This window comes from Lithobates pipiens, unplaced genomic scaffold (assembly GCF_037356315.1).
Source record: "Lithobates pipiens isolate NorthernLeopardFrog02 unplaced genomic scaffold, aLitPip1_a1.2 Scaffold_23, whole genome shotgun sequence".
Taxonomy (NCBI): domain Eukaryota; kingdom Metazoa; phylum Chordata; class Amphibia; order Anura; family Ranidae; genus Lithobates; species Lithobates pipiens.
In genome coordinates, this window is record NW_027507785.1 from 170,943,470 (window position 1) to 170,966,550 (window position 23,081).

The following is a 23,081-nucleotide window of genomic DNA, read 5'->3' on the forward strand; positions in this document are numbered from 1 at the left end:
CTACCCCGGGTATGCATGCTTGTGGACACTGTGGCATCTGTAAGTACATACATCAAACTGATGTATTCACCAGTCCATGCGGAGGAAAAAAAAAAATGATAAAATCAAAAGGTTTAGTAATTGTTCCACCACACGTTATTTACATTCTTACATGTCCTTGCAATAAAATCTATGTGGGCAAGACAAAACGTCTACTCTGCATTAAGATTGGTGAACACATCAGTAGTATAAAGAAGAAAGATGATGACTGTCTGATCCCCTTGCTCTTTGCCAGCTTCCATAATAATAATCCAAAGGGTCCGTTAGTTAAAAGGTATGTATGTTTTTAATCTACCCCCAAGAAGGGACGACTTTGATACCATACTCCTCCAGAAGGAAAAGATGTGGACATACTATTTTGACTCTATGGTCCCTAAGGGGTTAAACACCGAATGCAGTTTACAGCCTTTCCTAGAAAAATTATCCATTAATCTAATGCTATTTATCCTTAATTCCCCGGAAATCTTCATTTAGAATTAACTATTCAATCATTTCTGATGTTTGGAAATGGTAGCCTGGTTTGATATCTATTTAGTTATTTGATTATGCTTGTATTATCATTGTCTAAGCAGTAGGTCCATTCTCTCCACTTTTGCCATAATTGATCATTTTTTTTCATTATAACGTTAATATGCCAACGCACTTTAAGTATTTTTGCAGAATGTTCGTGTGCGAGAGGTGATTCGAATGACATCTAAAATGGTAAATAGGAATTACACCTTTCATGACTTATTTAAGGGCAGTCTTTTCTGACATCCTCCTTGCTCTGAAGAAACCAGCGTCTATTGGCTGGTGAATAGCGTCAGTACAGTTACATAGTTAGTCAAGTTGAAAAAAGACACAAGTCCATCCAGTTCAACCTTAAAAACAAATAAATAAAATAAAAAAATAATCGTACAATCCAAATACCCAATATTATGCCCACAATTGATCCAGAGGAAGGCGAAAAAAAACCCCAGCAGAGCATGCTCAAATTTGCTACAGCAGGGGGAAAAAAATTCCTTCCTGATCCCCCAAGAGGCAATCAGATTTTCCCTGGATCAACTTTACCTATGTTAGTACCCAGTTCTATTATGTACATTCAGGAAAGTATCCAGGCCTTTCTTAAAGCAATCTACTGAGCTGGCCAGAACCACCTCTGGCGGGAGTCTATTCCACATTTTCACAGCTCTAACTGTGAAGAAACCTTTCTGTACTTGAAGATGAAATCTCTTTTCCTCTAGACGTAAAGAGTGCCCCCTTGTCCTCTGGGTTGACCGTACAGAGAACAACTCAACACCAAGTTCACTATATGGACCCCTAATATATTTGAACATGTTGATCACGCCACACGGGAACCGTGCGCCCTTTGATTCTGAGGGTCAGCACGGAGCAAAGAGCTGACGACCTGCCTTGCAAATCTCGCTACCCAGATGTACTTACTGAAACACAGAAGGCAACGGCTTTACGAGAAAATCCCCCTCTCTGTTCAACACGAAGTGTACGCTATGATAAGAAGTTTCCAGGGGTATGAGTAATGCGATCCATCGATCCATCTAGAATCTCATTGCAGTTCAGCAGCCGCTCGGCTGTTGTTACAAGCAGTGGGAGGGACGTCCCTGTCTCCGCCTAGCCACCTTCTGCCGTTCGCCGGGGCTCTGCCATCCCATCGGGAGGCCCGATCAACTGATGTGTCCGCTGGCCGAAGACCCGAACAAAACCGATGCTTCGTTCAGGTCTAGGATCCCGGAAGCGATGTCATGACATCACTTCCTGGATTACTGGCATATTAAAAAGGCGCCAGTTTTAAAAAATAGAAAGTATTCAAAAACGCCAGGGGGGGGGGGGGGGGGGGGGGTTTCCTCCATAAAGATTACCTCTCATTGCCTATTACTGTCACAAGGATGTTTACATTCCTTGTGACAGCAATAAAAAAAATGGAATTACGTACCGGTAATGTCCTTTTCCAGGAGTCTTTCAGGACAGCCACCTTTGAGAGACACTGGCTCCTCCCCTCTTAGGAAACACCGCCTTCATTTTCATGATTTAAGCCTCCTCCTCCCTTCGTTCCTCAGTTCTTCCAGAGTACCTCCGGCCAACTGGGGAGACACAAGAACACGTCAAATAAACAAACCTTTAAGTCTTACCTGACGGCCTCATGTAATGAGTTCCCGATGATCTGCAAAAAACTTGGGTGGGAACCGGTGCTGTCCTGAAAGACTCCTGGAAAAGGACATTACCGGTACGTAATTCCATTTTTCCCCAATCGTCTTTCAGGACAGCCACCTTTGAGAGGATAAGCGAGTACCCTGTCTTAGGGTGGGACCTACTGCTTGCAGCACCTTGTGACCAAAGGGCTTGGTCTTTGGCTGAGAGAAGATCCAATCTATAGTGCTTCACAAACGTAGAAAACTTGAACCACGTTGCGGCTCTACAGATCTGTTCAGGAGACACACCAGCCCACATTGTCTGAGGAGTTGCCGCTGTCCTGGCTGAGTGTGCTTTAATTCTAACTGGAGGCTTTAATACCCCAACCGCGCAAGTCTGCCCAATGGCTGACCTTAATCATCTGGTTAGCGTACGTCTAAAGGCTTTGGAACCCTTCCTAGCCCCTGGAAGTAACACCAAAGGTAAATCAGACTTCCTGAACTGGCTTTGTGTAACCAAAATAATGAAGGACACGTCCAAGAAGATGTGTTCCTGTTCGCTCACTGGTTTTGAACGAAAAATAGGCAGCATAATCTCTCGGACTCTCTGAGGATTAGAGACTACCATTAGGTAAAAAGGCCAGAATGATCTTAAAAACTGAATGGTCTGGAAAGGGAGTGCCTTAACAGAAAGGGTTTCGAGTTTACTCACTTTCCTTGCCGCAGTGATCGCCACAAAAAACACAGTTTTGAGAGTGATCAACCATAACCAGCCAGATTCCAATTGCTGAAAAAGGTTCCTTTGTGGGAACCTGTAAAACTAATGAGTGACCCCGACTGGGAAGGGGGCGACCAAAGGCTTGGTCTTTGCCTACTTAAGGCTCTAGGAACCTTACTATACCAAGGTTCTGATGTTAGATGCCCTTCCAGGAATACGCTAAAAGCGAAAACCTGACTCTTCAATGTTTATGGGGCTAAACCTTTATCTGCCCCTGACTGCAGGAACTCTAGAACGGCTACAAGGCTGTGCACATTGAAGGAGTTCTCTGAGCATCAGCTGTTGAACCGTCTCCATACCTTCAAGAAAATGGTCTGAGTTTCTATTTACCTGCAATTCAGAAGAGTGGCTATTAAACAGTCTGAGACCTCTTTGCCCTTCAGCAATTCCTTCTCAGTAGCCAAGCTGCAAGAATCCACCTGGGGACCGCAGACTGGACCCTGGGAGAAGGGACACTCCTAGACCGGGAAAACCCGGGGGGGGGGGGGTTCTACTGACAGGCCCTTCAGAATGGAGAACCACGGCCTCCTGGGCCCAAGAGGTGTGATTAGAAAATAGGTAGTAATCTCCACCTGAAAACTTCCCTGACCCTGCAGGAATCAGAACGGGAGGGGAGAAAGCATAGCACTTAGAGAAACCCTAACTCTGTGCTTTAGTGTGTCTGCTCCCGACCTCCCATCTCCCCTGTTCATGGAACAGGAGATGGCTTCCTTTGCGTTTTCCCTTGAGAAAAAGAGAGGTCTATGCAAGGAATCCCCCAACTCTGGGTGATCCATTCGAAGAACCTCCTGCTTGAGAACCTGGTTGCTCTGAGGAAATCTAATATCAGGATTTGCTCTCCTTCAAGACAGATCACTGAAAAGACAGGATTTTAATATTCGGCCCATCTGAGGATGGCCTTCGCCAGGACCCATAAGGATCCGCTCCAGGAGTCCCCGTCCTGTCGACGCAAGCCACTGCCAAGGGATTGTTTCCATGACTCTTACATGAAGTCTCCAGAGAACTCTGAGAGGTCCTGAGAACCAGATCTACTGTTCTCAACTCCCTCCAATTTGAGGATCTCTTAGATTCCTTCCTGTACCAAACAGGAGTCTAGGTGTGTACCCCAACCTAAGCCGTTCGTATCGGTTGTAACCACCCTGGATACTGGGAAACTCCATTCTAGGTCTTGTAACAAACGTGCTCCCTTTCCCAAAGGGACCTCTTTACCTGAGTTGGAACCAAAGAGTCCCAAAGCTTCAAGATGAATAGTTTACAGAGGACGGTAACATGACCCCGTCCACTGAACTGCTAGGAGCGTGGCTGTCAGTAAACTCAACCTGCCTAACTGAGTTTTTGACAGTTGCCCTGGAGAAACAACAGTGCTCTGTCTATCTTCTGGATCTTCTCCAAGGAGGGAAGACCTTTTGTTCTGTTGAGCCCAGCACCTACCCCAGGAAGGTGACCCCCTGGTAAGGAATTTAAGTTGGGTTTCTCTAGGTTCAGAGGCCAACCCAGGCTCACTAACAGGTCTTTTGTTACCTGTTGATCCCAAATCGACTGCGTCAGAGAAGGTACAAACCGGAGAAGATCTTCAGGACACACGATCACCGAGACTCCCCTGAGACGCAGGAATGCCAGAACTTCTACCATCACTTTGGTGAAGATAGGAGGAGGAAAGGGATAGCCCAAAAGGGAAGTGCTTTGAACTGAATGTGTAGCACCCCTACAGAAGTTATCACTGCCAGCCTAAGGAAACGCTGGTGGTTCTCTGCAATGGGAATATGCAGGTATGCATCCATACTATCCATGCCCTGAAACAGTTTTGGTGGAAGAGGTGCCCTCACCCAGTGACCAAAACCAACGAAAGCCATCTGTAGGTGACTAAGACACACAGACGTTTCAGGTTCAGGATGAGCCTGAACTTTTTTCCCAAAGGCTTGTGAACCACAAAAATGTGAGAATAGGAGCCCTTTCTATATATCCTGCTGGGACCTGTATTACCACTTCCTGTTCCTCTAACTCCTGAAGAGGAAAGAAGGGCACATTTTGGCAGCTCAGTGACAAGGAGTCTCAAAAGAGGAGAGTTCTGAAAACTCCAAACGGTAACCTCTTACGATGATCCCCAACACAAACTGATTGGAGGTGATCATCTCCCACTGGGGGAGGAAGGCCTCTTTTTTACTGCTCCCCATATTTCTTCTTAAGGGGAAAGGCCTTTTTCTTATCAGCCGTGCGATCTAGCCCTGCTTCAAGACCTGGCCCAAACAGCAGTAAACAGTAGCAGTAACAGCAGCCTCCTGTAAAAAGGATTCCAGAGCTTTGCTTTGGACGCCTTGTCCCCCTGCCATGCCTTGACCCCCTGCCATGTCTTCAGCCTTGAGGCCCTCCAGGCTGAGTTGGTCAGAGCCGAAGATCTTGCATACATTCGCCTGGATTGAATCGAAGCAGCGTATGCCAACACCTTAAGCAGCATGGGAAAGGAGGATAGAAAGTCTCCTCTGCCGTCATTGCTTCATGCATTAATCTGGCTAAGCCGACACTTCATATTATGAGCCACCACTGTGGCCGCTATGGCAGGCTTAGATATTTTCTTAAGAGAAAAAGCCCATGCATCCTTCAGAAGTGAGTCCATCATTTCAAACATAGGGTCTGAAAGCATTCCCATGTCCCTGAGGACAGGTCAGTATGCCTGGACGTCTGAAGAAAGGTAGTCTCTAACCTGGGAGATTCTATTCCAGACAAGAGCTTCCTCTTCCGCCCAAGAAAAAACCTTTGCTTTAATGCACCAGAAAAGAAAGGTTTTCCTTCGGGACCCCGCCATTCCTGATGGCATCGATCAAGACATCATGAACCGAGAACACCCGCTTCCCCCAGGTCCTAGTACATCTGATCGTGGGGTGACAATGCCTTCTTCCTAAAGTGGTATGAATAGCTCTCAAGAGCTTATCCACTTCATCCAGGGGGAAGTTTATATCGAGGGGTTCTTTTGGGTTCCCCACCCAAGCCCTCACCTTTATCAGATTCCCTTGGGAGTCTGAGACGGCACTGTCAACTTCTTCCTCAACTTCCTCTCTGGAACCCTCTAGACTCTCCCTTAACCTGCAGGAGGAACATCCATCGGGTTAGGTGGAACACTCTGCTGTGCTGGTGAAAGAGTGCTCTGGAGCTGAGGCCACTGGAACCTTCCCAGAAGCCGCCAGATATGCACCGTGTTCTGCTGCCTGTTTCCTGATGGCGCTCAAACAGGGACCTGAACCCTCTGAGGCCACTGGAACCTTAGGTTAAAGGTCTGACTGAGCTATCCGGTGCTTCAATACACTCTTTACCAAGTGCCTTTGAACCAGGGATTCCCCAAAGAGGCTCTATATGAAGGACGCTCCCTCCTAGAACCAAGGGGAGACTTGCTCATGTCCTTCAGAGACCTAGAGATAAAAGAGCAGCATAAATCCTAAAAAAAAAGAAACACCAGCACTACTTAAGAGGACCACCGGGAGTGCCCTCCCCTAGGATCAATCTCCATCTGGATCCCAGACGCACTGCCCTTCCCCCCGACCACCTAGGGGGAAAAAACACCAGTGGAGCTACTGGTTGTAAGGTAAGGGAACCCCTCGCCAGGGCTTTTACCTTTGAGTGGCTGGTGCCGTTACTCCTGGAGCTCCCGAAGCCACTGCTTTGGACATTCTCCTGTTGAGGAAGAGTGGTACGAACGTGCCTCCAACAGCTACCTGTGCAACTGTAGAAAGAGAGGCTGCACCAGCCGAACGCTAGGTTCCCCTCCACGTGCCGCGTCCGGAACCGGAAGACGCGGATCCAACGAAGAGGTCCGCCCCCACCGGAATTGACGTCGCCCGCCAACCGGTCCGGCCTCTGGCTCCCAGCCGACTGGATACACCGGGGGGCCTTGGACGTCCTCGTTGCAGCGCCCCACTGGGCGAAACGCAGGGATGAACCTCCCCAAAAACTTCCTGCTTTCCCCAAGCGAAGATTGGAGTGCGTATATAGAAAAAGGTCAGTCAAAAGTTCAGCTTCCCCAGCCGACCGGACTGCCTGTTCCGTTAAAACACCCGCGGGTGAACGGACGGACGACCCTGTAAAACTTCCTGCTTTCCCCAAGCGAAGTTTAGGGTGTATAGACAGTACGAACGCTTCAGCTCCCCGCTGATCCGACTGTCAAGGGCCGACCGATAGACGGTCGGGTAACCGAGTGGGGCCGGGGCTCCGCTCGGATAGCTTCAGTCTCACCAACCGAATTCAGCTAAGGTTCCTTAGCGATGTCTCCCCACCGGAGGAAACACCATAACTGAGGAACGAAGGGAGGAGGAGGCTTAAATCATGAAAATGAAGGCGGTGTTTCCTAAGAGGGGAGGAGCCAGTGTCTCTCAAAGGTGGCTGTCCTGAAAGACGATTGGGGAAAATATATATATATATGTACTTTTTTTTTTTTAATGTACAGAATATCGGCCATCGGCCTGAGGAGGTGGCCAAAATATCGATATCGTATCGGCTCCGAAAAAAACTATATTGGTCAAATCCTAGTGACAACACTGAAGAAATTACACTTTGCTACAAAGTAGTGAGTGTACAGCTTGTATAACAGAGTGTATGCATGTATGCACACACAAACACACACTGGTACCTTGGATTACAAGCATAATTTGTTCCAAAGCACTCGTATAGCAAAGCGTGTTTCCCCATAGAAGTCAAAGGAAACTCATATTTGTTCCACGGTGACTTGTATTGTATGCAGTATCGCATGTGGCCAGAGGTGGGAAGGCGGCGGAGACACTCGGAAACCACTCACAAATATTCGTATTTCTGAGTGTCACCGGTTATAAATCATGGTTCGTATTGCAAAACGCTCATTAACCGCAAGCCGAGGTAATAAAAATATTATAATATATATATATATATATATATATATATATATATATATATTAGTGTGGCAGAGTGTTGCCCTGCCAGGGTCTAGAAGGAGGTTGTGACCCACAATTCTCAACCGGATGGGTTGAGGGGGCTCCAGGGACCTTGTAACATGAAGAGGAAACAGACCTTTCAGTTTCCTCAGTGTTCTGCAAAGTCCACTTTGGGACCTGAAGTTCAGGGATTTCTGAGAGATCCGGATGGGATGAAATCCCTAGTCCTGGTCCTGATTTTGAGAACAGTCAGCATACTGATTGGTCAGGTGTATGCTGGGCTTTTAGCAGTGACCTGACCATGGTTCTGCGCTTCATCCCAGCAGATAGGAAGTCTCTGAGTACCAGGAGTCAGGAGGGCTCCATGTGGGAGCCAGTGTAGCAAGAGAGTGAGAGAGAGGGGAAAGCATGACCAAGCCTATTTTTGACAACTGGTGTTTACATGTTAAAATCTGTTTTTTTTGCTTGAAAATTACTTAGAACCCCCAAACATTATATATATTTTTTTTAGCAGAGAATCTAGAAAATAAAATGCCGATTGTTGCAATATTTTATTTCATACGGTCTTTGTGCAGCAGTGTTTTAAAAGCAACTTTTTGGGACACTTTCATGAATAAAAAAAAAAAAGAAACAGTAAAGTTAGCCCATTTTTTTGAATAATTTGAAAAATTAGTTACGCCGAGTAAATAGATACCAAACATGTCACGCTTTATAATTGCACGCACTCATGGAATGACGACAAACTACGGTGCCTAAAAATCTCCATAGGCAACGCTTTAAAAAATTTTTTTTACGGTTACCAGGTTAAAGTTAGAGGTGGTCTAGTGCTAGAATTATTGCCCTCGCTCTGATGATCGCGGCGATACCTCACATGTGTGATTTGAACACCGTTTACATATGCGGGCGCGACTTCCATATGCGTTTTCTTTGCTGCGCAAGTTCGCGGCAACACTTTAAAAAAATGTTTTTTTCTTATTTTAAAATTAATAAATTGTTTTAAAAAAAAAATGTGATCACTTTTATTGCTGTCACAAGGAATGTAGACATCCTTTGTGACAGGTAGTCTTTATGGAGGGATCAGGGGTCTAAAAGACCTCCAATCCCTCCTTTGCACTTCAAAGTATTCAGAGCGCCCATTTCGGCAATTCTAAATACCATATTTTTTTTTTTTTTTTTTAAACCGACTCTATTGGCAGCCGAGTAAACGGGAAGTGACGTCAAGACGTCGCTTCCGTGTTCACATTTGTCCCTGGCCGTCAGAAGCGGCGGTTTGTTGATCGGTGCTCCTGATGGAGCGGGAGCCCTGGCAAGAGCGGTGGGAGGGGTGGCTTTTAGCCCAATCGGTTAACACTGGAAAGCCGATTGCCAGCTCTATAAAAAAAAAAAAAAAAAAAAAACAGTACTGGGATGATGCCTGCAGGTGCGGGCATCATACCGGTATAACCCCCAAAAGCCAAGTACGCACATCTGCGTACGCTCGGCGGCAAGGGGTTATTATATCTTTTCAAGTGACAACACTGAAGAAATTACACTTTGCTACAGTATAAAGTAGTGAGTGTACAGCTTGTATAATAGTGTAAATTTGCTGTTCCCTAAAACTAACTTACACAGCCATTAATGTCTAAACTGCTGGCAACCAAAGGGAGTACACCATTATTTTCCAGCATTGCCTTAACCCCCTTGGGCATGAAGTTCACCAGAGCTTCACAGGTTGCTACTGGGAGTAATCTTCCACTCCTCCATGAGATCACGGCTGGTGGATGTTAGAGACCTTGCGCACCTCCACCTTCCATTTGAGGATGCCCCACATAGGCTCAATAGGGTTTAAGTCTGAAGACATGCTTGGTCAGTCCATCACCTTTACCCTCAGCTTCTTTACCAAGGCAGTGGTCGTCTTGGAGGTGTGTTTGGGGTCATTATGTTGGAATACTGCCAAGCAGCCCAGTCTCCAAAGGGAGGGGACCATGCTCTGCTTCAGTATGTCACAGTACATGTTGGCATTCATGGTTCCCTCAATGAACTGTAGCTCCCCAGTGCTGGCAGCACTCATGTTGCCCCAGACCATGACACTCCCACCACCACGCTTGACTGTAGGTAAGTCTTTGTACTCCTCACCTGGTTGCCACCACACACGCTTGACACCATCTAAACCAAATAAGTTTATCTTGGTCTCATTAGACCATAGGACATGGTTCCAGTAATCCATATCCTTAGTCTGCTTGTCTTCAGCAAACTGTTTGCGGGGCTTTCTTGTGCATTTTTTAGAAGAGGCTTCCTTCTGGGACGACAGCCATGCAGTCCAGTTTGATGCAGTGTATGGTCTGAGCACTGACAGGCTGCCCCCCCCCCCCCATCCCTTCAACCTCTGCAGCAATCATATGTCTATTTCCAAAAGACAACTACTGGATATGACGCTGAGCATGTGCACTCAACTTCTTTGGTCGACCATGGCGAGGTCTGTTCTGAGTGGAACTTGTCCTGTTAAACCATTATATGGTCACTGTGCTGCAGCTCAGTTTCAGGGTTTTGTCAATCTTCTTATAGTCTAGGCTATCTTTATGTAGAGCAAGAATTATTTTTTTCAAATCCTCAGAGAGTTCTTTGCCATTAGGTGCCATGTTGAACTACCAGTGACCAGTATGAGCGAGTGAGAGCGATAACAAATTTAAAATTTAACAAACCTGCTCCCCATTCACACCCGAGATCTTGTAACACTAATGAGCAGAGGGGGGAAATGGCTAATTGGGCCCAATCTGGACGTTTTCCCTTAGGGATGTACTCATTTTTGTTGCCAGCGGTTTACACATTAATGGCTGTGTGTTGAGTTATTTTGAGTGGACAGCAAATTTACACTGTTATACAAGCGGTACACTCACTACTTTAAATTATAGCAAAGTGTCATTTCTTCAGTGTTGTCAAATGAAAAGATATAATAAAATATTTACAAAAATATGAAGGGTGTATTTACTTTTGTGAGATACTGTATTTGATGCTTAGATAATGAATGTCAATGTCATCCAGAACATGCAATGTATTTTTTGTGACCTGGGCTTTAATTGAGAGGGAATCTTTTTTGATTAAATTACAAATTTGATTAATTTTCCTTTATAGAACACATTTTTTTCATGGGTGAAGGAGAATGTAGATTAAGTCAGTGGTGACCTGATCAAGCCTCCCCCTCTTATACAGCTATGCAGCAATAGATCAGTTCTAATAGTGACCTATTGCTGGTTGGATCAGCTCTGCCCTAGTTGCCAAACAGAAAAGTGTTATGAAGTCATTTCACATTACTTTATGCTTAAAGAGGAAGTAAACCCTGATTGGTTTACTTCCTATTTGTCTCCCTGCAAAGGTAAAGCATAATGGGCTACTATGCATTGCATAGTAGCCCATTATGTGTCACTTACCTGATACAGGAACCAGCAATGTCGCCGCTGTCTCCTGTAGCACAGCGCGGCCATCTTCTGGGTATCGCTGCTCCGGTCACTCGCAGCACTGGTGCAGCGATGACGTCACGGGAGCCGCCACTAACAGCGCATCGCCGTTAGCAGCGGCATGCTCAGTAGACAGCGGTGCCTGTCTTTTTGTCACCTTCTGACTTAATGACCACAAAAGGAATGGAGGTAGAATCTATGCAATGTCTAAAGAAACAACAAAAAATAGTTTCAAACCATTCCACACACGATCCAAAACCAACTGGTGTACTTTGTAAAAAGTGACACAATACCTTTGGCAGCAGTTGTGAAAATACACCTTGTTCCACCTCTTCCAGGCTGATGTGTGGTAGAAGCACTTCTGTAACAATCTTAAACAGTCCTGGAACAGAAGACAACTTTAGAAGTCTACATATATAAGCGAAAGTATACAGATTTTGAGAGTAGCGAGTAGTTTTAGTCAACTTACGAATCATCTCCTCCCAGCTATCTGAACTGTGAAACATGGAGTGGGATTAATTAAGGAAAGACTGCGCACTGTATATTTTGTCCGTTTTATACATTGTTTTAAACACATAACCCCAATTCCAAAAAATGCGATGCTGTGTAAAATCTACATAAAAACAGAACGCAATGATTTGCAGATCTCATAAACCCATATTTTATTCACAATAGAAAAAAATTGATGGCAGTGACATGTCTCAAAAAAGTTAGGACCGGACAACAAAAAGGTAGAAAAAGTAGGTGGAACAAGGAAGAGCTGGAAGAACATTTTGCAACTGATGAGGTTAACTGTAAATAGGTCAGTATCATGATTGACTCTCTGAGATGCTCTCTTTTTTACTCAAAGTGTCTCAGAAGTAAAGATGGACAAAGGTTCACTAGTCAGTAAAAACCTAGGTCTAAAAAGACATTAAAATGTATCATCATCAACAGTACATATCATGAAAAATTCTGAAAATCTGGGAGAGTCTGTATGCAAGGGACAAGACCAAAGTGCAATATTAGATGTCCATGATTTTCTGGCCTTCAGACAGCACTGCATTAAGACTCCTTTCACACTGGAGGCGCTTTTCAGGCACTACAGCGCTAAAAAGATCACCTGCATAGCACCTGAAAAAAGCCTCAGCTGGCAGGGCGTCACAAACGGTCCTGCCAGCAGCTTCTTAGAAGCGGTGTAGGAGCGGTGAATACACCGCTCTTGCCCATTGAAAAGAATGGGGCAGCGCAGCCACACGGCATGCAAAGCACCACTGCAGCGGTGTTTTGCAGGTGGATTTAACCCCTTTTCAGCTGCTAGCGGGGGGGATAAAAACCACCTCGCGAGCGGCCAAATAGCGCCACTAAAACTATGCTAAAAATAGCGCCACTTTACCGCTGACGCCTGGGGCAGCTCAGTGTGAAAGGTGTCTAAAAGCAGACTTGATTCTGTGATGGACATTACTCAGGAATACTTCCAAAAATCACTGAACACAGCTCACTTTGCCATTAAAAAAAATGCATTTGGGTACAGTGTTGCATGACCTAGTAATTGACATGCAAAGACCGTCAGCCAGTGGTGGCGCTAGGAGGGGGTGGCTTCTGGGGCTATAGTCCCGAGTCTCTTACTGAGTGCAGTGGTCCACTCAGGGCTGGACTGGCCTACCGGGATACAGGAAAATTTCCCAGTAGGCCAGCAAGGCCGCCTGCCCTGGGGCTGCTTTGAGAGCAGTGGCGCTCCTAAAAGATATTGGTGCAGGCCCGGGCTAAAACGTCAACTGCGCATGCGCCACCGAAGCTAAGGAAAGCCCGTACATGCTTGGTCCTTTTCAGGCAGGTGCAACGCGCAGTGACCTAATGGCTGGGCGGCACCATTTTTAAATGTGAAGCAGCAGTGTCACCTCTAAGGTCTCAGCGGTGCCACGCAGCTCTCATAACAGCCGGGAAAGACCCCTCTGCAGCCTCTGACTACCTCCTGTTATTGCTTTCCTGCACCATGTCCACAGCTTCAGACAGGTCCTACTGCACCATGTGCGCAGCCTCTGACCATCTCCTCCTTTAAAAATCTGAACTGAGAGATTGTGTGGAGAGTATATTATAATAATAAAAAAAAAAAATATATATATATATATATATATATATATATATATATATATATATATATATATATATATATATATATATATATATATATATATATATATATATATATATATATATATATATATATATATATATATATATACACACACACACACACAGGCAACTAGAGTGAACAACCCCTAAGTGAAAATGCTCAGATCATACGCTGCACACTGCATCAAATAGGTCTGAATGGCTGGTGTCCCAGAAGGGACACAAGAAAGATAGTGCACAAGAAAGACGACAAGCAGACTAAGGACATGGATTACTGGAACCATGCCCTGTGGTCCAAGACCAAGATAAACTTATTTGTATCAGATAGTGTCAAGCGTGTGGCGGCAACCACGTGAGGAGTACAAAAGACAAGTGTGTCTTGCCTACAGTCAAGCATTGTGGTGGGAGTGTCATGGTCTGGGGCTGCATGAGTGTTGCCGGCACTGTGGAGCCACAATTTGAGGGAACCATGAATGTCAACGTGTACTGTGACATACTGAAGCAGACCATGGTCCTCTCCCTTTGAAGGCTAGCAGTCATGAGAACGACCCCAAACACACCTCCAAGACAACCATTGCCTTGGTAAGGAACCCGAGGGTAAAGGTGATGGTCTGACCAAGCATGTCTCCAGACCTAAACCCTATTGAGCTTCTGTGGGGCATCCTTAAATGGAAGGTGGAGGAGCACAAGGGCTCTAACATCCACCAGTGCCATACAAGCTGTATACTCACTACTTTACATTGTAGCAAAGTGTAATTTCTTCAGTGTTGTCACATAAAAAGATATAATAAAATATTTACAGTAATGTGAGGGGTGTACTCACTTTTGTGAGAAATATATATAATACACACACACACACACACACACACACACACACACACACACACACACACGTGTATGCCCGCCCAAGCGTATGACTTTCTTTACTTCGCTGCTATGGGCTCTAGCCCCAGATCTTTTGTAGACCTAAGCAACACCCCTGCCGACAACACAGAAAGGTGAAAATTGGGCTGGGCAGGAAGGGGGGGGGGGGGGGTGAAAGCGTCCAGTTAGTATTGAGGTGGTTAAAATATGCACAGAAACCAGATCTGTGCAGGCAAACACACTGTTTCAGGCGTCATTAATTTAATACTCGCTTCAGATCGCAGGTGCAGTAAGTTTTGAACAGTGTCCATTTCTTCCATATCCCTAGACAAGTGGTTGCCTCTAAGGCAAATGGGGGCTCAAATGCAGCCAGTGGTGTCTCTATAGGCCCACATATTTTTTTATTATATGAAATTCTTCAGAAAATGGTCAGAGCCTCCTGAAGAATTACTAGAGAAAAAATGGTCAGAGATTGTTCTATGGGAGTAGTTGGGAACTGAAGTCTTGCTATAGGAGATAATCAGATTTTTATTGTATGAACCATTAATATTGAAACCTTGTATGATTGTTTTGTTTGTTGTTTAACAAAACAATAAAAAAAAAGCACAATATTGAAAAAAAAATAAAGGATTTGTAATAAAATTTTGCAATACTTTGTTTGTACCAGAATCACACTCTTAGTCCTTGTACATACGGTCGGACATTCTGACAACCAAATCCGTTGGATTTTGTCCGAAACTGTTGCATACACACGGTCGGATAAAGTTGTCGGAAAATCCGATTGTACATAACGTGATGACGTTAGTTCGTTACGACGGGACTACGATCAGGCTAGTAGCCAATAGCTTTGGTCTAGGAATTTGATCTGAGCATTTTATAGACAAGTTGGAAAACTTGGTCTGTCGGATATTCCGACGGAAACAGTCTGATGGAGACCACACACAGTTGGATTATCCGACAATACAGTCCGGACACATTCCGTCGGAATCTCCAACTGTGTGTAAAAGGGCTTAGTGTCATTTTAACAGGACAAATAAAATAAAATGATCCTTTTGTTTACAGTAACACTGAGTAAAATAAAAAATAAAATAAAAAATTGTTCCTTTGTCTAAGAACTGCAGAAATATATGATGAAATACACATTCTTTTTAAGGAAAAAACCTGATATGTATCACTTTTCTATGTTAGACCCCTTTCACACTGGGGTGTTTTTCAGGCGCTTTAGCTTTAAAAAAGCACCCGTAAAGCACTTGAAAGAAGCCCCATCTCCAATCCCAATGTAAAAGCCCGAGTGCTTTCACACTGAGATCCCTTTCACACTGGGGCGTTTTTCAGGTGCTTTAACTTTAAAAAAGTGCCTGTAAAGCACCTCACCTGAAAGAAGCCGCAACTGCAATCCCAATGTAAAAGCCAGAGTGCTTTCACACTGAGGCGCTGCACTGGCAGGGTGTCAAAAAGTCCTGCAAGCAGCTTCTTTGCAGCGCTTTTGGAGCGGTGAATACACCTCTCCTAAAACGCCCCTTCCCATTGAAATCAAAAAACGCCTGAAAAGCGCATGCAAAGCGCTTTTGGCAGCAACGCTTTGTGGGCACTTTTAACCCTTTGTTTGGCCACTAGCAGGGGTTAAAAGCGCCCCAATAGTGCTCAAAAAATGCTGGTAAAGCGCTGCTAGTTTAAGCGGCGCTTTACGAGCGTTTTCGGGCGCTGACATTGTGAAAGGGCTCTTAAAGCACTTGGGCTATCACATTGGGATTGCAGATGAGACTTCTTTCATGCGCTTTACAGGAGCTTTTTTTAACGCTAAAACACCTGAAAAACGCTCCAGCGTGAAAGGGGTCTTAAACTGGATCTCCAGTCCCCCACCCCCAAAAAAAAAAAAAAAAAAAAAAAAAAAAGTCAGCAGCTACAGTGCTGTGAAAAATTTCCCCCCTTTCCGATTTTTTTTTTTTTGCATATTTGTCACGCTTTGTAACCCTTTCCAAAACGATACATGTCAAATGATTCTCAAAATTTTTCAATATTACACAAAGATAACCAAAGTCAATACAAAATGCAGTTTTTAAAATGAGGATTTCATTCAAGGGAAAAAGTTGTCCAAAGTTATCTGGCCATATGTGTAAAAGTAGTTGCCCCTAAACCTAATAACTGGTTGCGTTACCCTTGGCATCAACAACTGCAATCAATTGTTTGGGATAACTGGCAATGAATCATATTGCTGTGGAGGAATTTTGGCCCAATCTTCTTTCCAGAATTGTTTTAAGTCAGCCACATTTTCCAGTCATGAATGGCTTGTTTAACGTCATGCCACAGCATCTCAATCGGATTTAAGTCCGGACTTTGACTAGGCCACTCAAAAACCTTAATTTTGTGTTTTTAAGCCAATCAGACTTGGACTTGCTGGTGGGTTTCAGATCATTGTACTGCCCAAGTGCGCTTGAGCTCGAGGTCACAAACTGGTGGCCGGACATTCTCCTTCAGGATTCACTGGCACAGTTCATGGTTTCATCAATTATGGCAAGTCATCCAAGTCATGAAGCTGCAAAGCAGCCCCAGACCATCACATTGCCACACCCTGTTTGACTGTTGGTATGATGTTCTTTTTATGAAATGCTGGGTTAGTTTTACGCTGGCGCAACAGGATACACACCTTCCAATATTTTCACCTTTTGTCTCATCAGTCCACAGAATATTTGTCCAAAAGTCTTAGGGATAACCAAGATGTTTTGGCAAAGTGTGAGACAAGCTTTTGTATTATTTTTGGTCAGCAGTGGCTTTCGCCTTGGAACTCTCCCATGGATGCCATTTTTGACCAGTCTCTTATTGTTAAATCATGAACACTAACCTTAACTGAGGCAAGCGAGGGCTGCAGTTCTTTAGATGTTGTTCTGGGTTTTTTTATGATCTCCTGGATGAGTCATCATTGTGCTCTTGGAGTCATTTTAGTAGGCTGGCCACTCCTGGGAAAGTTCACCACTGTTCCAAGTTTTCTCCATTTGTAGATAATGGCTCTCACCTTTATTTGGAAATGGCTTTGTAACCCTTTCCAGAATGATACATGTCAATTACTTTGTTTGTCACCTGTTCTTGAATTTCTTTAGATAGCGGCACAATGTTTTGCTTTTTGAGATCTTTGAGCATGCTTCACTTTTCAGCTTCTATTTAAGTGATTTCTTGATTCAATCAGGCCTGGGTCTGGCAAATTAAATTTAACTCCGCTTACCAAAACATGTGGTTAGTCACAGTTCATTCATGATTTAGCAAAAAAAATAAAAAGAAAGGTGGGGGGAGCTTTCTTCCCCTAATAAATTATATCCTTGTTTAAACATTTGTTGTATGATCTAAATCATTTAAGTGTGACAAATATGCATAAAAATATTAAATCAGGAAGGGGGCAAATACTTTTTCACAGCACTGGACAAATACTATAGATGTTGACACATACCTGTCCAGGGACCCCAGGGCTGTCCTTATCCGGGCTGGTTTATTCGAGCAGAATTTGAGCAGAAGTAGGAAAGGGTACCTGTCAAAATAAGGTACCCGCTCCCCTCCCAAAAAAAAAATTAAGTGTTCAAAAGTAAAAGAAGTGGGAAGGGAAGCGGAAAAGCCAAACTTCCCCTTTTAGGTGAAGTTCCACGTTAAGAAATGTCAAAAATCACTGCCAAATAAACAGGTCCATAACAGAAATGTAAAATTTGTTCTGGTTTGTACAAGTTTGGGAGGTGAAGTGGTTGAAATTATGCATGGCCTTGAAGTGGCAAAAAAACTGTGGTACACAAAAATGTCTATAGGCTATACTTTAAAACCCCTATTGGGTTATTAGGTTAAAGTTAACCATGAATTAATACGGCTCTAGAATTATCACTCTAAAGCTGGCCATACACCTATAGATTATCTGCAGATTTTCTATGGTTAGATGGAAAAAGTGCAACAGATTTCTCCATGTTCGCTAAACTATGTGGATGGATTAATCTCCCATTTTTTCCATCTAACCATAGAAAATCTGCAGATAATCTATAGGTGTATGGCCAGCTTTACTCAGACATTGCACCAATACATCACATGTGTGATGCAATCAATGTTTCACACCCTACATGCACATTTGGATGTGTACGCAAGGCAACAGGAGGTACTTTATTTTAATTTTTTTACTTTTTTATTCATTTAAAACATTTTTTTTTTTTACTTTATTGCCATCATGCTACATCGATAAACGTACTTCGGTGGACAAGGGGTAAAGAGGAACTTCACCAACCCCCAGAAAGAAAGTAAACCTCCTCTTCTTTCTATGCTGTATAAACATATTTACAAGCTCAGATGGTCTAGCGTTCTCTTTTGCTGCCATCTTCTTGTACATCATCATGGGGCTGGCTGTCTCTTCCAGGTTCTTGCACCTGGCCCCCTGATGACACATCTTGTGCATCTGTTCTACACTGTCCTCCTGGGATTCATGACATGGGTATCCTAGGAAGCTGTGGGCATCTTAGCAACAGCGTTCTTGCCTAGGTGAGAAAATGGAGGCACTGGCTTTCTTTTGGTGGTATTAGATCACCTGTGCAGTTTTTATTTTTTGCGCTATAAAACAAATAAAAGAGCAATAATAAAAAATAAAAAATAAGTATTTTTTACTTTCTGCTATAATAAATATCCTAACTTAAAAAAAAAAAAAGTTTCTTCATCAGTTTAGGCCAATATAATTTCTTTTACATGTTTTTATAAAAATAAAAAATAAATGCAATAAGGGAATATTAATTGGTTTACGCAAAAGTTATAGCGTCTACAAAACAGGGAATAGATTGATGCCATTATTATTATTTATTTATTTTTTCCAAGCAGTGGTAGCGATCTGCGATTTTTAGAAGGACTGTGACTGGGACAGATCGGACACTTTTTTGAGACCATTGACATTTATACAGCGATCAGAGCTAAAAATAGCCACTGATTACTGTATAAAGGTCATTGGCAGGGAAGGGGTTAACACTAGGGGACAAACAAAGGGTTAAATGTGTATCCTAGGGAGTATTTCTCACTGTGGGGGATAGGACTGCCTGGCAGAGGAGACCAATCGCTGTTCATAAACAGTATGAACAGCAGATCTGTCTTCTCCCCCCTGACAGAACAGAGATCTGTCTGTTACACTGACGGACCTCCGTTCTGTCACCCTCAGGAGCAATCACGGGTGCCCAGTGGACATTGCAGCAGCCGGGCACGTGCACCAGTTCCTACGTCACCGGCGGGGGCGCACCCCCTATACCCCCCTTAAAGCACCCGCCATACAGCTACGCCAATTTGCACAGGGGAGCCAACCTGCCATCGTATAACAGCGGCTGGTCGGCAACTGGTTAAAAAAAAATAAAGAGAAATAAAAATGTCTCGAATTGTGTGAAAAGAGGGGGAGGGTTCAATATTTTGTAAAACTAGAAAGAGGGTGAAGGTCAGCATTAAAGAGATAACAGCACTGCGACTGACACTCCCAGATGTGCAAGAAAGGGTTTTCTCCACTGGTCACTGTGCTGCTTTCTGCCAGACCACTAGTTTTTCCTGCAGTAACATATTGCCCAGCAGAAGGGATGTTTATGCATAGCTGGGACACACCATCTGACACATCCAGGAGTGTCATCAGCAACACAGAGCTCTTGAAGATAAAGATGTAAAGTCCAACTCTGGGCAACAAAAAAAAAAAAAAAATCCTTTGCAGTGCATTGCAAGGGTTAATTGCTTGTTTTAGTCTAGGGCAATGATATGCAATGAGCGTACCTCCAGCTGTTGCAGAACTACAAGTCCCATGAGGCATAGTAAGACTGACAGCCAAAAGCATGACACCCAGAGGCAGAGGCATGATGGGACCTGTAGTTTTGCAACGGCTGGAGGTCCGCTAATTGCATATCCCTGGTCTAGGGGAAATGAAAAAAGAATTACCTGATCCTCTCTGCAGCTAGACTGGTCCCTGTTGCCACTTCTCTCCCACGCTCTTAATTACCTGATCCTTTCTGCAGCCTCTTCTCCCCCACACTCTAGACTCCTGACATTATCAAGGCCAAAGCAGGGTCCATATTCCTACCAAGGGATAGTAAACCACCAGAGTGTTGGAGCGCCATCTACTGAGAGAGCGGAGGATCGGGTAAGTAAAAGCGTTTCTCCTCTCCCCTAGACTAAATGAGCAATTCAAGTGGAAGGTTTTTTTTCCCCCCTTTTAACTTTTACCTACAGGTAAGCCTATAATAAAGCTTACCTGTAGGTACAGTGAATATCTTCTAAATATTCACACTGCATGCAGCTGGTGACATCACTGAATCATGCGTTCTGAAGGGGTGGTATACCCATGCCAAGGCTCCTGCTCACATGTGCAGGAGTGACATCAAATCACAGAGCGTGCAAATCCAGAAAACAGATTTTTTTTTTGGGGGGGGGGGGGGTGGAAGCCCTGTCGGCAGACCGCTGCAGTGCTTTGGTCTAAGGTAAGCGTTTCTTAATGTGCTAGTATATAATGCATACCAGCACATTATGCCATTGTCTTGCAGGTTTTTTGTATTTTTTTTAAAATCAGCTGCAGTTTACTACCATTTTAACTTTTACATTGCAGGAACAGCCCCACTGCAAGGGATCATTTTTCCCCAGAGTTGAGCTTTAACATCCCAAGAACCAGAGAAGCGTCAGAGTAAGTGCACACCAACAGATGCTTTTTTTTTTTTTTTTTTTAACGCATTCACTAGGGTGTGCCATGAGGCTGCTTTCACACTTTACGACTTGAAGCAATGCCTGTGTAATCTTGAAGTCTATGGACCTCAAGTTGCATCAAAGTAGAGCAGGGACTACTTTGAAGTCACTGCGACTTGAAGACGCACAGATATGATTGGCACGCATTGGAAGTCATGGGGTACGACTTGTCATGCGACTTTGCAGTCCCAAGTCGTACAAGTGTGAAAGGGGTCTGAGGTAAACTGCGCATGCACCGGTTACAACACTTCAAGCAGTACTCTTTTGTAACTTTATAGAAACATCACAAACTGGCGCTTCATCGATACAGTGAGGTGATTTGCAACAAGATGTGCAAAAATGCAGCTTGTCCAACTTTTCTCAGCACAGCCATGTGACCTGAACACATGGACACTGATGTCTCATCTATGCCATGGGCCACCCTGCCCAACACATAGTGTGAATGGGCCCCTCATCTGCTGTTTACACACTGCCCACATTTCCCTTTCATTCCCAGAGGACACATAGGCTTCTTCTACATAAGAAAACAAGCCACGTGTAAAGAAAGCGCTGTGCACGCCATACACATCAGGATATACGAAGTTTGGGGAGAGCTGTGTGCAACTCTCTCCGGCAGGTCTCCTGGCTCCAGCTCCTCATCTCCTCCACACCTTCTGTCTGTGACATGGTGAGGTGAGCCGCGCACTACGCTCCGTCCAGTCTCTGTATAAATGAATGGCGCCAAATTCCAACAGTCAGCGCGCTGTATCTGTTCCTGTCACCTCAGCATAGAGAAGTCCTGTTGTATTGCGTCCGCTCGCTGTACAGAGAGAAACGAGCTCCGAAGTCCGATGGCGGGAACACAGAGCGGCCCCGCCTGGTCCTTTGCGCAGCATGTGACGTATGAGGGAGAGTCAAGAGGAGGAGGAGCGCGCGTGAATTGTTCTGGCAGAGCTCACGGAGGTTCCAAGCAAGCTGCCCTCAGATATCGTACCGTACTATGGGGGAGTTCTGTCCATTGATCTTCCTCATAAAGCCTGTGAAGACCAGCAGTCGTCCTGGTGCTGTACACGGATTTAGCAGGTCACCCCAGCAGAGTCCCATTATTGCAGTGTTCAGCTGTCTGCTATAACTTGTGCTGTGGTTGCACAGTTGAAAAAAAAACAATCGGGGGATTTCAGTATCCAATTGAGCTCCGAAAGGTTTTACCCTCTTAATGGGGACATACTAAAAGGAATGACAGAATGGAATGCCCATAGACTTTAACAGGGAGATGGAATGCCCATAGAGAATAATGGAACAAAGTGGAATGCCCATAGAAACTAATGGAAAAAAAAATTCAGTTTGTGACAGACTCTTTTGACATATAAATGTTTTGTTTTTTTAAAAGACCTACTTTTAAATATCAGTGGCCATGTTTAATATTAGATTAGATGGGATTAATGTTGTTTTTTATGGCATAACAAAGGTAAATGACAGAGTGGAATGCCCATAGAGTATAATGGGAAGTAAAATATAAACTCATTTGCAAGCAAATCTGAGTGACATAGCAATTTATCCTTTACCACAGCTGTTCCTCAAGTAGAGTAGAAGATTGTAAGATTGGGATTATTTAGGATTACGGCTGTTTTATATTGAATTACAAACATATGACAGAATGGAATGCCCATAGAGTATAATGGGGAGCAAGATGTGACCTGGAGTCAGAACCATTGGTCATATCAGATCAATCTTTAGCAGACATACTCTCTATTTGCAGCAGTGATGTCCAAATTTGAAATTAAACGGGATTATTTTTGTTTTATATGGAATGACAACACATATGACAGAGTGGAATGCCCATAGAGTATAATGGGAAATAAAATCTAAACTCATTTGCAGGCAAATCTGAGTGACATAGCAATTTATCCTTTGCCACAGCTGTTCCTCAAGTAAAGTAGCAGATTGTAAGGTTGAGATTATTTGGGATTACAGCTGTTTTCTATGGAATGACAAACATATGACAGAGTGGAATGCCCATATAGTATAATGGGGAGCAAGATGTGACCTGGAGTCAGAACCATTGGTCATATCGGATCATTCTTTAGCAGACATACTCTCTATGTCCAGTTGTGATGCCCAAAATTCAGATTAAGTG

At 44.1% G+C, this 23,081-nt stretch overlaps 1 protein-coding gene across 3 annotated transcripts in view; it reads right to left on the reverse strand.

The window, feature by feature from the left end:
- FIRRM (FIGNL1 interacting regulator of recombination and mitosis) overlaps window positions 1-21,924 on the reverse strand; it is a 387,122-nt gene extending 365,198 nt beyond the window's left edge. For all 3 annotated transcript variants that reach the window (XM_077452604.1, XM_077452605.1, XM_077452603.1), the window contains exons 1-3: window positions 21,542-21,924; window positions 11,742-11,781; window positions 11,566-11,654 (exon numbers count right to left, since the gene is read on the reverse strand). In XM_077452604.1, the coding sequence (XP_077308730.1) occupies window positions 11,566-11,654; window positions 11,742-11,781; window positions 21,542-21,631 (219 nt within the window). In that variant the 5' untranslated portion in view covers window positions 21,632-21,924. The remainder of the gene's footprint in view (window positions 1-11,565; window positions 11,655-11,741; window positions 11,782-21,541) is intronic.
- Window positions 21,925-23,081: the final 1,157 nt, after the last annotated feature.